The 13,146-nt window shown below is 38.3% G+C and overlaps 1 protein-coding gene across 1 annotated transcript in view; it reads left to right on the top strand.

The window, feature by feature from the left end:
- The window catches only part of suclg1 (succinate-CoA ligase GDP/ADP-forming subunit alph), a 22,184-nt gene that overhangs the window by 3,497 nt on the left and 5,541 nt on the right, over window positions 1-13,146 (top strand). The window contains exons 3-8 of the mRNA XM_014007868.1: window positions 1,533-1,649; window positions 1,876-2,088; window positions 2,629-2,686; window positions 3,659-3,742; window positions 6,535-6,686; window positions 12,881-13,069. Coding sequence (XP_013863322.1) covers window positions 1,533-1,649; window positions 1,876-2,088; window positions 2,629-2,686; window positions 3,659-3,742; window positions 6,535-6,686; window positions 12,881-13,069 — 813 coding nt within the window. The remainder of the gene's footprint in view (window positions 1-1,532; window positions 1,650-1,875; window positions 2,089-2,628; window positions 2,687-3,658; window positions 3,743-6,534; window positions 6,687-12,880; window positions 13,070-13,146) is intronic.

Below are 13,146 nucleotides of genomic sequence, written 5' to 3'. Positions count from 1 at the left end.
CCCCCCAACTATCTTAAATGGGGTGTCTATACAAAACTGGTTATAACTCAAAAACTATTCAACATATGAGCTTCAGTTTTTTTTATACATATATTTATTTTTTTATATATTTATTTTTTGTTTAGCTCTGAGAAAGGACTATGAGTCAGGCCCACCAATAAATCTGGTCTGGTGAGTTCTGAGTTCTGGTGCACTGATGTATCGCGTACATGCAGGGGTCATATATGCTACCACTATGCAGTATCTAGTTAGTTATTGTAATACACATCAGTATAAGTTATAAAATATATTGTGTATCATAAACTTAAGATTTTAAAGTACAAATTTTCTGCTTTGTTTTAARGTGGTATTTAAAAAGTAACTATCTGAACCTTGGCTTCAGTTTTTCCATTGACAACCCTTGCTCATTAAATTAATAACCAAAAATCATTAGCCATAAATGGCAGCTTGTTTGTTTATCGAGTTATTATTTCAAGCATGAAMAATCTCAGGTGTCTTTTCAAACCAGGCAGGGAAGATAAACGTCTTGTGGTGTGTTCAATAAGCCAGAAACATGGATTCCCCAGCTTCATCCCCCACCTTTGTCCTTTTGCTCATTTGTTTCTTCAGCTTTATATAGAAAGTTGTTAAATATGGTTCCAGTGAACACTTGGGGTAATGAAAAGAAGATGAGGAATGAAACAAGTGCTACTGAGTGCACATAGCCGTGTCCTCCTGGCTTGATAAGACAGCCATTTTTCAAAATGATTGTCCCAACGTTTGTGGTAATAATGAGAGGTAAAAACAGCAAAGTTAGCAGGGCGAAGCAGTTTATTACAAGTGGAGGTGAAAAATGCTRATACATACCTTCTAATTCCTCTTAATAGGCTTGTTAGCACTTTTACATTATTAGTACGTCATCTCTATAGTTTCATCTTCACCTGTAAATAGTGTTTTTCATCTGCAGAAAAATTAGCTTTGCCCGAATTCTTATCCTCCTTTAAGCTGATGTTTTTTCAAGTTTGTTTTTTATTTCAAATAGGCCCCGAGGTGATGTTCTTTTTAGATGAGAAAGTAGTAATATTTAACCAAACCGTGTTTCTTGCAAATTTTAATAAATAATTTCCAAGATGTTACCAATAAAATTACCCAGCCAGAGCAAAATACAGCAGTGAGTTTTCTTCTGAGGTGCACATGGAAGTGACAGCGTGTGAAATATCCTTGCGAAAGTCTCTCGCTTGGAAGATATTTTACAGTTGGCGTCACTAAGGAATGTCCAAAAGTGCTGCAGGGAGATTAAAGTAATATTGCACCATTATTTATTTGTGAAGGACATTTCAATTTCTTCTTGTTGGAACCGTTTTCTGGCAGCTTCGTCCTAATTTAAAATCCAGCCTTTGCTCCTAAATCCGGGTGATTAATCTAGGATGGAGGTTTATTTCCTCGGAACTCTGTTTGCAGTGATCTCTCAGTGTTGATGCGTTTCAAGTGGCTGTGCCCTACCTCATTACTCGCACATACACACTGACTCCTGTTTTCTCCTCCTTTTATAGGGAACATTTCACAGTCAGCAGGCTCTTGATTATGGCTCCCAGTTAGTTGGAGGTGTTTCTCCTGGTAAGGGGGGGAAGACGCACCTCGGCCTGCCAGTCTTCAACTCAGTCAAGGAGGTTTGTGTGGCTTACATTTTTGCTGTCTGTCACTAAAAGGCAAAAATAAACTTATAATATGTTTTAAAACAACATTAATTTTAAGGAATAAAAMGTAGTTGGACAGAATTTGCACTGAACATTTTGTGAACCTAAATTTTTGAAAAGAAACATTAGGTGGCACTGTTTCATAGCTTCAGGATTTAAATCTTAWATGCACAGTCAAAACTTTTGTTTATCCTTTCAGGCAAAGGAGGGCACGGGGGCAGATGCCACCGTGATTTATGTGCCGCCTCCGTTTGCGGCAGCAGCCATCATCGAGGCCATAGACGCAGAGATACCTCTGGCGGTGTGCATCACCGAGGGCATCCCTCAGCAGGACATGGTGAGAGTCAAACACAAGCTCCTGCACCAGAGCGTCACCCGCCTCGTCGGTCCCAACTGCCCAGGAGTCATCAACGTAAGCCCACACACCAACACACAGCCATGCATCAGGGAACTGAAAGTGAAAAACATCTTCCCCTGGACGCTAAAGTGTTTTATATCTAAAATTTTAAGTTGCAAGAAAGCTAATCTAAGACCTTACAAAAGCATCCTTTTGGCTTTTGAATCAATTTTTGTTTTGTAGTGTCTCAAGTAAAATGTATTAACGTTTAGTTTATTTTCATTTCTGTTTTAGAGCAAGAAGAAATTTTCACAGCTGAAAAATTCCAGTTTGTGGAGAGAAAAGTTGTAATTACTGGAGAAAAAGAGTGTTTGGGTTTGAGCTCACGTTTGAAATGATTGAAGCAACTTTTCCAGTGATTTAGAATATTTTGCTGTTTCCATTTTATGCCATGAAAAAAAAAAATCATGGCTTAAAATGGAAACAGCAAAATATTCAAAATCACTGGAAAAGTTGCTTCAATAGTTTCAAACTTGAGCTCAAGCCCCAAATACCCAAAAAGTTTATTTATTTATTTTGCTTTTAAATTTTGTTTCAAAACGTGTCTTTTTGCAGCCTGGAGAATGCAAGATTGGCATTATGCCTGGGCACATTCACAAAAAAGGAAAAATTGGTGAGAATCTCCACTTTCTTTAACATTTGTATAAAAATAATCACCTGTCAGGCTCTTTAAACATCATTTTTATAAATATTATGTAATCTAGACTAAGAATTAATTAAGTTAGAAAAATTAAAGCTGAATGATTGACTAGTAATCAACATTTTATCCACTCGTTCAGTCTTCGAGACAATCTTCTTGTCCAATAAATCTGAGTTTTTACAGATTTCTTTGCTCTGTCTGMTGCGGCCTCAGCTCTGATTTCCTACGAGAAAAAAATGTGTATTTTGTTTTTCCTTCTGACTAGTTGTCAGTCCACTGTGTCTGTACCTGTGATGCCGTTCATTTAGGAGTGAAATAGCAGAAATCATCTCAGCATTCGTTGTTTGGTAGCTATGCTGACAGAAGTGCCCCATTAAAACATCCCTGTCRCGGTGCACCGCTTGATGACACTTAACAGCAGCTCGACAGCAGCTTTAGTTCCTCCCATGCCAGTGATCAGCTAATTGTTAATAGTCCTGTGGCTCTCATCAAAGCAGTTTTTTTTCTTCTTAGGTTGAGTAAAAGGACATTTTCATGTCGCAGTACTATTCCAATCAGTCAAGTCACTGGGGTGGATGGATTAAAAGGTCTTTGTCCGCAATCATATTCTCTTGTAGCAGCCTTTAAATGGAAATAAGTCCCCACTARCAACTCTTTTCTTTTGCTTGCTTCCTAAACCCATGAAGGAGCTGCTGCTGTTGACAGCTTAATGAGTGGCATGTGTTGCTGCTGGCCGGTGAACCTTTAAAGGGTGTCTGTTTCATTAAAAATCGACTGCCTTCATTTCCAAAGTGTAGAACAGCTGTTCCAGAGCTCTGTTCTTATAATCTGTTGTTGTTGCTGTCCTGATCAAGATGTTTTAATCATTTTATCAACCTAGACTGAAATAGTTTTGTAATGTGTTTGTGGACATTCTGAAATATTCTTTAAATTTCTGTCCCGCAGGCATTGTTTCCAGATCGGGAACCCTGACATATGAAGCCGTGCACCAAACCACACAAGTAGGCCTGGGCCAGTCGCTCTGTGTAGGTGAGCTGAGTGACGTGTGTTAAAATTTAAAAACAGCATTCTCGCTGCTTTTAGTTTTATATTCAGAGACCACTGAGGCTTTTAGCTTGAACTTAATTTTACGGTAAGACATGCTGGGCTTCTGGGAATAGCCTTAAGGAGAATGTTAAATTAGTCWGTGCTTCATTTGGTCTGAAGACATGTTGTCATTTTTTACCACACTCTACATCACATCCATGTATTTTATTTAAGTCTTACTATGAATGTTACAAGACCTGATATGAAACTCCACTTAAATCTTTAAAATGTACTCCTGATGAAWGAAAATGTCCACAGTACCAGTAAAACCTCTGGACACACAGATTCTAATATAGATTTGGAGGGGTTTACATTGTAGTAGTACTCACTCATCTAATGTTGCTATATTTCAAACAGTAGCAAAGCTTTCTTTAACTTAAAGTTAATTTACCAGAACCAAACACTGGTAAAGTTGCACCACAAGTTGCTCAATACTGAGAATGTTGAAAAGACATTTTAATATCCATCTGTTTATCTATCCATCCATCTTCTCTCTCACACATTAAATAAACATATTAATCTCATTAAATTAAATTATGTAAAAGTCCTGAAAATTGACAGGTCAATGTTTATTTGCTTTATATTTTTGCTTCATAAAATGTGTGTAAAGCTTAAATAAACTTAAAAGGAACCTTGACTTATGTGATTGAACATCTTCATTGATTATGTTCTGTAGTTTAATATTTCACAGACTTTATTATTATTATTATTATTATTATTATTATTATTATTATTATTATTATTATTATTATTAAGTAACTCATAGTCACTGGCTGTCATTGTCTGACATACACTGGATTATGGTTTAGGACAGAGAATTCACAAAATGTTTTTTTTTTCTGTAGGCTAAAGTGAGATAAACAGAGCTTCTGTTTATCTTCTTTAATTTGAACCAGAGCACAGGGTCAGTGGACAGCACTGGAGACAAAACTGGAAATGTACTCCAAAAAGGAGGTCAAAGATGTGAAGGGGAGGGCAGAGCAGAGCTGGTGGTGTTTAAATGGCAGCTAAGAGTTCCACCTTCTGACATCAACATGGTCATCAGCTGTTCAGCAGATTGTAGACAGGATGTGGGGTTACTGAAAAAAAAAAGATACAAAAAAAATACTATAACAAAATGTATTTACAYCTTTTCAAACCTGGTACAAGCTCACATTAATTTGCACTTAATTCAATAAACCTTTTAATTTCCAAATGCAAATTTGAAAATTTTCATTAACTAGTCATCTGGGCCCATATTTATCAAACTTACCGGTAGCTCTTAAGAATGCACTTATGTGTAAAAATATTCGTAGTTAAATACTGAGCCTAAAAGTCATTTATCAAGCGTCTCCGTCTTACTTCAGTGATTTTTTACACGTTGCTGTGCTACAAAGCTGATCCTGGATTACATCGTTGCAAAACCCCAAGTCTAAAATTCCACTCTAAGAAGTTTGATAAACACGGGCCCGTTTTCTTTGTTGCAAGTCCTTTTTTTAATTAATTAATTAATCAGATGTTTGAGTCTACTTTGTTGACTTGATTTTTTTTAAAGGCCCAAGAACACGTGCAGCTGTTTAATAAGGACTTTCCTTATCACACACTTTAGTTCCTGATTTTACTTCTACATGTAAAGAAAACATAATTAATATTTGTTTACATTTGGCTTCATTATTGACAAAAATAGACACAATTTTTTACTTCATGCCAAGACAATGAGAATAAAAAAGGTGATGTTCAGAAAAAAAAAATCGAACATTTTACGTGCCACTGGAAAATCTTTATTAGAGAGCGGCTTGTACATATTAATTCAAAGAATTACAGCATGGTTTCATCATTATTTAAGCATTTTAATTATAGAGTATCCTCCAGTCAGACTTCATAAAGCCAGTGCTGCAACTGTATTAAATATTATAAAGTTCATTAAGAGGGTTTATTGGTGGGTCTGCTTGAGACTTTGTACCATCTTCGAATGTCCTCTGGGCTGCAAATTAGAGTYAGTGAAAAATTTAATATCCCTCTCATCTGCATTACTGGTGATAAGGGTCTCCTTGATTATTATTTTATAATTTATTTTCTTGGCATTGCCGTGTATTTTGTTTATATGAACATAAATTCGGTTGGTATTGTGTCCCTAATGTAATGTTCTGTAGAAGTTTGCCCTTGCTCTTCTAGATAATTGTTTTGGAAAATCATCTCTGCACTCTTGTGGTTTGGAGACACTTTCGAAGTTCGTGAATAGAAATGCACCTTTTTAAAGTAGRAYGCAAAGATAAAAGTTGTAGGACAAAGTCAAAGGATAAAAARAGTAAATGTGTAGAGCGGTACTTCAGTAAACTGCAGTCCAGCTTAGCTTTGTTTGTGGGAAAATGACGCAGGCTGATGCCRTGTTACCTTTAAGCTGTGTGGGGGTTTCACTGCTTCCTTCAGCTTATTGTTGTGTGTTACCTGCCCAGAGCTCCTAACAAGAGACACACGTGCTGCTGAGATGGATGTTTACTGTCAGGACCAAAACTTTAGGGGGAAAATGCTGACTTTTTTGAAACAGGATTATAAAGTAATGCTTTTACTTTATGCAAACCATCTTAGTTTCATTTTATCTCTCAGCACAGTTTGTAAAAGAAAACAAAATGTCAAAATCTTTCATAGCAAATAAAATGCACCCATTATTTTACCATCTACTGATTTTTAGATATTTACAAACGTATTCCATTGCAATTATGCAAAAGAATGTTTTTTTTTTTTTTTTCATTAAGGCATTGGCGGCGATCCGTTTAATGGCACAAACTTTATAGACTGCCTGGAGGTGTTCCTGAAGGACCCCAAGACAGAAGGCATCATCCTTATCGGAGAGATCGGAGGGGATGCCGAGGAGAATGCGGCTGAGTATCTGAAAGAACACAACTCTGTAAGCAAAACACATMCTGACAACCTCTCATTTCCCCTTCCTCCATGATTTTGTGTCTGCACGCGTAATAGTTAGCATGAAAACTGCATGATTTTGGAGTTAGCACGTTAAAAGTTGACATCTTTCAAACCTGTCAGCTCCCGGGAACACAGGAACACCTTCACACACGGAGAACATGGCAGAGCTGGGAGCATGTTGTGCTTCTTTGATTACAGCCTCGGGCTTTCTCTTTCATTTATCTGCATGATTTGCGTGATGGAGGGGGAAAAAAGGGTGACAGATGGGACGGCGGTGCGACTCGCAGGTCACGTCTGAGAAATCAGCCGAACCTCTTCTGATGCCCRCGTGTGATAAAGAGCAGAGGGGCGACGATTCGCTTCTGGAGCCAAATAACTGTGAACTTGTTATTGACATTTATAAGTTCACCAGGTCTGAACTCGGTGTTTCCTGTCTTGCGGATTACTTTTACCGTGCTAATTCTTCTGGGTGCATGTGTTCGTTTCTTGTGTATGTGCGAGCGCGTGGCTCTCCTGAGCTGAGAAATGGATTTGATTTGCCCTCGACTGCTCTAATGCATGCAAATCTCCCGCTAGCGTCTCAAGAGAATAACTTCTCTCTCTGAACAAATAAAGTACAAACGCCTCCCCTCCACTCACCCATCCAGACACCCAGAGTGTTGACAGTGAGGGACAGTTCAAATGAAACACAAGCATGAAAAAGCTGAGCAAAGTGTGGGAGTAAGCTGCAGATTTCCCTTTGAAAGTCAGCTGTGTAGAAAATTGTTCATGAAATACTGTTCTTAGACCTGATTTTTAATCGTCAAGAAGCGTACAAAGATATGGAAACGCATTGTTTTCACTTTGAATCAATTTTGGCTTTTCGCCTTTTGAACGCATTTGTAGTCAAGTCACAGAAGCCGCTCATCTCACGTAGGCAGAGCTGTCTCCTCTGCTGTGTGTCAGCGTTGGTGAATAATCTGACTGCCTATTAACATTTTAAAATAAGTGGAGGACAAAAAAAATCTGATTGATTCAGTGATTTTGAAATCATCCTGATTTTGTCCATTTTTGAACTGAAGGAGCAATGGAAAATCAAGTAAGTTGCATGCAGAGGCCCTCTGAAAATGCTATTTATAATGGTTGAAGATGAATGCAGCGGATTTGTGTCAACAAATAGTTTTATTTTTTTTGTTAGACACGATAAGCACTGTTGCTGGTTATACACACTATTGATAAGATATGCGTTCCAAGCCACTAAATCTTTAAGGTAAAAATAAAAATTGGACCCCCTTTTCTTTCAGAATTGCAAAAACWAAAATTTGGGAACATATTATTGATATGATAGCATCACAGTTACTGTAGATTTGTCTGTTGCACATGCAGACCTGTTCACATCCCAAAGGTGACTGATTGCACTGAGATCTAGTGGCTGTGGAGGCCACTGGAGTGTGATGAATCGAGCCTCATCAGATCAAGCCATGTTTATGATTTTTTTTTTATTGTCAGATTTTGGTGAGGTTTGTGTGAACTGTAGCTTCAGATTCCTGTTCTTAGCTGACTGYAGAGGCACCCAGTGTTGTCTTCTGTAGCTCATAAAGTAGATGGTGAGTGTACAATTTAGTCCTTGTGAAATGAGACGCAGACTAGTTTTAATATTTTTAGTTTAGGTCCTGGCCACTCCGCAACGAGGCGTGAAAAATGTGACTTTGTAAACAAAACAATCCTTTAGTTTCATTTACCGTACTATTAAACTGGAAATTCTAAGATAATTTACAGAACTCTGGGGTGTCCTCTGGTGGAGTGGACACTTCTCCCRCCTTGCCTCCTGATGGTGGTCAGAGGGTCCGGTGGCGCCGGTGCATGGCAGCCCTGCCTCTGTCAGTGTGCCCCAGGGCAGCTGTGGCTACAGTGTAGCTTACCACCATCAGCGTGTGAATGTGTGCATGACTGTAATTGTCCAACTGGGCTTGATAAAATGCTATATAAGTTCAGTCCATTAACATTTCTCATAACTCTGTCTTGCTGTCAGATTTAAACAGTGGATTATTTTCAACATTTGAGTCTTCATCGGTGGTCCCAGTGGTCTGTCAACTGTCTTAAAATTACGTTTGTTATAAACCTAAAGGATTATGGATGTCATAATTGCAGGGCTCTCAAGTATGGGATAAGATAACTGTCAGAATTATTGTATGTGTAAGAGTCTAAATTTGTACATGTAAGTCCATAAACATACATGTACAAATTTAGACTCTTACACATACAATAATTCTGACAGTTATCTTATCCCATAGTTATCTTATCCCATATCTCAAGTCTCACGCATTGARAGTGACACRCAGCTGAGGGTTTTACAGCTCTCATGCCACACCCCCACTTTCTCATGCTGAGAACTGACTAAYGCCAAAAACGCAACCTCGGTCCAGTTTATCATTATAAAAATACAAGTATTGATATAAATCCAGTCCACGTTTTCACCACAACCCATGGTGTTACACACAGGGACATGCCAGGTTCTTATCCAGTCCGTATTTTTCGCACCAACCTTCAATGTTCACCAACTGTGCTCCCCGTCCCAAATTAAAAAAAGATAAAGAAAACAGGTGAGCCGCGCTGGAAAAATTAACAAACATGTTAGAAAGAATGAAGAAAGAGATGTATGGAGCAGAGAAACCAAGAGGGGGAAAGGAAAAAGTTTGTGCAAGATGCAGCCTAATGAGTTCAATAAACAGATATTTTCTGAGATAAAGGGGAGGTCAGACTGAAGTCAGCTGAGAGACACAGACCCAACAACATTGTTGTATAAAGTAGCACAAAGTGATACTTGAGTAAAAGTACAAGTATCTTACCAAAAAATGACTTTGGTAAAAGTTAAAGTCTCCTTTAGGAATATTACTTGAGTAAAAGTCTTAAAGTATCTGATATTTTTTGTACTTAAGTATTAAAAGTAAAACTATTGATTTAAAATGAGCAGTTAGATTTTCTGCAAGGACATTTATTAGGAGGTGACCACCCCAAAAACTGCAGAAAATAATGTTGTATTAAAACAATGAATTGATGTTAAATTTAGGATGCACTAGTCCAGCTGTTTCACTTTATATACATACATCAAGGCTGCACAAAACTTTTCTACAAAATGAAAATCTATCTGAGGGCTGCAGTCAAATGCAATAATTTAATTCATGAAATACAAATACTTCTTAAGAACAGTACTATTATTTTAATGATTATGTCCTGCTGGAGTGTGACATGATTTGTTTGTGTGCAAACTAATACACTATCAGAGTTTTATATATTTATACTTCTCATTCAACCACAATTAAATTCAGTCCATCTAGGAGGCACCATTTATATGGATAGTATTTATTTTTACAACAAGCTGAATGAACAAATAAAAATGAAATAAAAGGAACAACTTTATACTTCTTGTCTTTTTATAAAATGTAAGGAGTAGAAGTAAAAAGTAGGCTGAAAAATAATTACTCAAGTAAAGTACAGATACCCAAAAATTCTACTTAAGTACAGTAACAAAGTATTTGTACTTGGTTACAACTCTGCCCAACAACCAGGTCAGCAGCTCTGTCTACATCCATCATCACAGCTCAGACCGATCCTTTCTATCTGTTGTGCACACAAATTATGTTTTTARTCGTAGTTTTAAAATAACTGTTCTCACGAGGATATGCTGCACGTGCATCACATCACCTGCAAACAGCTGGATCAGCGTCAGAGCCATGTCAAATAAAGGGATAACCCGGCTATTTTTAAAGCAGGTCTGCAGGTCAGAATTTATAACGAAGACCTCACATGATGTTAGTGCTTGGAGTTTTAACAGGGGCAGATATACGATATTTTTCCTCTTCTGTTTGTACCTTTATTATTCAATAATTGATTTACTTTGATGTTAATGGTTTTTGTTGGTTTTAAGAAATAAATTAATAAACACTCACAGCTACTTCTACCAGCCTACTTCTGAAGCCTCACACAACAACCCCAGCTGCAAATGACTCTTCTCTTCTATTCCCATGGAATTCAGGTACTAAAATAATATTTTTAAAACAGCATGGCTTTTATGAGGGGGTCCCTCRAATTTTTCACTCTTGTAAGGTTTCCCCAGACCCAAAATGTTTGAGAACCTCTTCCACTTGACTTATAGAATACTCACCAAGTGTTTACTTGTGTAAAAGTCTGTTTAACAGCCTGTTAAAATACACCAGAATGCAGGAAATGGCGTCTAATTCATTCAAAATTTTCTGGGGGAGGACCCCCAGACCCCCCACCAGAGTGATTTTTACACACTGTTTTCTCCTTCATTAAATACCATACAGCCCTGATCACAATTGTTGGCAAAAGTCCAAATATGCAAATTRGATGATGACGTTATTTAGCAACTTTTAGGACGTCAAAAACAACTTTTGGCCACAGTGTTCAGCGGCTCGAAATCYCACCCCAAGCTCAGGTCAAAACTTGAGAGCCCTGTAATTGTGCATATTATGTTTCCAGGAACCTCTTGCAAATTGGATCTTGATCTCAGTGGGGTTTTAATCTGGTTCAATAAAACAATGAAATGAATATCACTGCAGTTTGGCTAAGAATATATTTTTCTTTAATAGTTAAGGTTTTCAAACTTTTTCTCGGCCTGCTTTTCTTTGGTTTAACCAAACAGATTGCAATTCTGTGAAAATAACATGGAAAATAAATTGAAATTGCAGTTTGGAGCAAGCAAAGTTGCTTTTTTTGTTTCTAGGACAGCAACCTATATTCACTTGAGTTTGACTTTTGAAACTYGTAATAATGATTCCTCACTTTGGAACACTTTAGTTTGAATTGCAAAAAACAAAGCACTCCTCTTGTCAGGTTAGCACTCAGACAGTGAAACTCTCTTCTCAGTCCCATAATTAGGGTAATAAATCTGCACTGCTAACAGTGAAAGACAAAAAATAAGAACAGGTAAAGTGAATAGCTGGATGAATCCCCTCCCTCCATGCATTGTTACTTTGTGCCAAGAGAGGCAGGAATTAATAGAGTAATTAAACCTGTTTTGCTCGAGGTAGATTTAAGGCTTGATTCACACGAGGGCGTTTTGTGTATTCGGAACGTGCTTTGATTTTAGAATAGCTAATTTTGTTTTGTGCTCACGATTTTTTTTTCCAGTGGACAGAACAGATGTATCGGAGAACTTGAAAATCATATTCTCGCGCTCTCTCCCCTCATTTTCCTCCTCATCTCTGCATGTCCTAACGCTCTCGTTAGTGCTGCTTTTTGATCCTCAACGTTTTTCCTGGCTGATATATTTCCCGCTGGTTTCAATTATAAAAACAAAAAAAGAGAGAAATGAAAAAAGTCATCTCAAGTCTAAATTAGGGGCTGCCATCTTGTTACTGCCAGTGTCGTCTTTAAACTTGGTGCTGAAACGGTAGCAGAAGCATGTGTGCATCTTTGAAGGACCTCACTGTGTTGATTTGGCTGTTAAACCTGCCACATTCACTCTCTGAATGCTGTCTGCCAGATGAGCTGCAGCCTGTATACTCTCACCCTGCACGCACACACACACACACACACACACACACACAGAGCCGTCTTTTGCAATTATGTTATTCCCAAGTATGAAATATTAGCTACCGTGCGTGCGCACTCGCATCGCTTTCGTCCTTCTTGCTGGTTATGATGTTATTGCTGAAGATGAAATATTAGCTCTCTTCACCTTGGAGATGATCTTAACTGCTGAATGCAACATCCATCAATAAGCAGGCAGCATAGACAAGCACTGAGCTAATCACTGGCTGCATGACTAATTACCATTTCAGAAATGAGATGATATGAAATGGCAGGAGCCTGAGCCCCTATCTGGTCACACACCCGCCCATGCAATTAAATGGCTTGATTGACCCTTTGTTTTAATAATGCAGCCTTAGACAGAGATGGCTGGTTAGACTTGCCTGTTAGTATTGAATTCTCTAATGGGAGGGCACGAGGTGCTTTGTGTTTAATGATTGAATAAAATGCAGAAAACTCATTCTTGGGATTTCTGTGCACCTCCCCCTTCACCGTTCAATCTTCCTATTTTCTTCTTTCTGCGTTGTTTTGCTGAACAGACTTAAATCACACCTTCCCTTGTAGCTCATCTAGATTTTTTTCCTGCCCATTTTCACTCAAATTCATTCTCAGTTTCCTTCGTCTTTATTGTGTGTCGTTCAGGGCGCTAACACGAAGCCCGTGGTGTCCTTCATCGCGGGGCTAACGGCTCCCCCCGGTCGCAGGATGGGTCACGCTGGGGCCATTATTGCTGGTGGGAAAGGTGGAGCCAAAGAGAAAATTGCAGCCCTGCAGTCGGCTGGAGTTGTAGTCAGCATGTCCCCTGCACAGCTGGGAAGTACGATGTTCAAGGTGAGCACCTCCATACGCACACACACACACACACATACACACACACACACACACACACACACACACACACACACACA

Source organism: Austrofundulus limnaeus, unplaced genomic scaffold (genome assembly GCF_001266775.1).
Source record: "Austrofundulus limnaeus strain Quisiro unplaced genomic scaffold, Austrofundulus_limnaeus-1.0 Scaffold45, whole genome shotgun sequence".
In the NCBI taxonomy this organism is placed as follows: Eukaryota; Metazoa; Chordata; class Actinopteri; order Cyprinodontiformes; family Rivulidae; genus Austrofundulus; species Austrofundulus limnaeus.
Note: the sequence above shows the minus strand (reverse complement) of the source record. Positions and strands in the feature narration are given on the sequence as shown.